The 1,636-nt window shown below is 38.0% G+C and overlaps 1 protein-coding gene across 1 annotated transcript; it reads right to left on the minus strand.

Annotated features, from left to right (window-relative positions):
* Positions 1-753: 753 nt before the first annotated feature.
* Positions 754-1,104, minus strand: LOC147455654 (uncharacterized). The gene is made up of 2 exons (XM_086515300.1): positions 1,025-1,104; positions 754-940 (listed from the first exon to the last, which is right to left on the minus strand). The coding sequence occupies exons 1-2, from the start codon at positions 1,102-1,104 to the stop codon at positions 754-756; spliced, it is 267 nt and encodes an 88-aa protein (XP_086371426.1).
* Positions 1,105-1,636: the final 532 nt, after the last annotated feature.

A 1,636-nucleotide genomic window follows, 5' to 3' on the forward strand; every position in this document is an offset into this window, starting at 1 on the left:
CCAGTGCCCCGGTCTTGCTTTGCCTTCATGGCCATGAACCATGGCCTTACCAAGTTAATGGGTAGCCCTCCCCCTTAGTTTTCATTAAAAAAACATCTACTTCTACCTGAGTGTTGAAGGCTTTTACCTTCACAGCACTTACCACACCCTCACATTTTACTTTTGTGTTGTTTGCCATCTTTGCCTTGCATGGAGAAGGCCTGTCAAACTCGGGTGCTTTTTTTTTTCGCGAGCTTTCCATTTCGAGCTTTTTCATGAAATGTAAAACTATTTTGAGCTTTTTGCTTTATTTAAAGCATTTTTCCATTTTGTTTCAACATCTTTTACATTCTTGCAATTCACCTAGAAATATTCAATAGGACAACATCACCTCACATTGAATAATTAAACGCCTCAAACTTACTCTCTTTAAATATGCTAGGCTATAAGAGAGAGATCTAGAGAGAGAGAGAGAGAGAGAATTCAAAGAAATCCTTATTAAGACTTACTCTCTTTAAATATGCTAGTCTAGAGAGAGAGAGAGAGAGAGAGAGAGCATTCAAAGAAATCTGTATTCAAAACATAGCTTAACAAGGTGTTTGCATTAGTGTTTGATATGGATGTTAGAAAGAGTAGATAGTTCACAAAAGCAATGCAATTAAAATCACTTCAAGAACATGCACAATAAAACCCTAGATGTCCTGTGTCAACATTCTTGAAACAAAAAATAGAGAGTGTGTTCAATAATTGTTTCAAAAAACTATGGATGTGATACTAAACTCTCTTTTCCACATATGGACCACAAACCACCTTTTTGAGACACTCCTCATAGACTATGTCATCCCCCTCCAAACACAAACAATATCGATAAACCTCACCACATGCCTTGCCAAGACCTCCACATCTTGAAAACACATCTAGTACATAATCTGAGTCATCCGTGAAGGTTGCCGGGAGCCATACACACATGCAAATTTAAAATATGTAAGTCATTTTTCAACTATAAATTAAAGCTCAATTTACATTAAAATGATTATCTTCTCACCTGTAGAAGTCGGGTGACCTCTCTGGTCCACCTCTGATAGGTATATCAAGAACAATGGTGCGTTCTTGATGCTCCTCCATTAAAAAGATTCGTGATGCAGGAAACATGCGAGGAGAGACTTTCTCTCCTGCCTCCCTATTGTATGTGGGTATAGCAACATCCGCTCGACAAAAAACTCCCACCGTGAGATCAATTACCTACATATTAGCATACATTGTACACATGACTTGAATCAAAATCAAGTTAATAATGCAATCTTTCACAACGACATGGTATTTTGATTCACCTCCTCTAGGGTATCTGGGTGTCTATATCCCCCATTACACATGAGAGTCAATGTGTGATGAGGTCATAACCCAGCCTTTATAGCATGGGTAATAATCTCTGCAATATGTTGTGCGAGACAAAGAGTCACAAAAAAGCCTTCACTTGCCAAGAAAGGTTCTGCTACATCCATCACACCTTGCACAAGAGAAGGCAAAAATATATTCCATTCTGGATTTTTTTTGCTTAATCCACCTTTGAAAAGATGTTTAGAATGAGTTTTCAAGTGATATGGATCAAAACAAAAGGCATAAACAAAAACTTTGAGTAACCTGCTCGAGTTGGGCC

Source organism: Adiantum capillus-veneris, chromosome 6, assembly GCF_014529385.1.
Source record: "Adiantum capillus-veneris isolate H3 chromosome 6, ASM1452938v2, whole genome shotgun sequence".
Taxonomy (NCBI): domain Eukaryota; kingdom Viridiplantae; phylum Streptophyta; class Polypodiopsida; order Polypodiales; family Pteridaceae; genus Adiantum; species Adiantum capillus-veneris.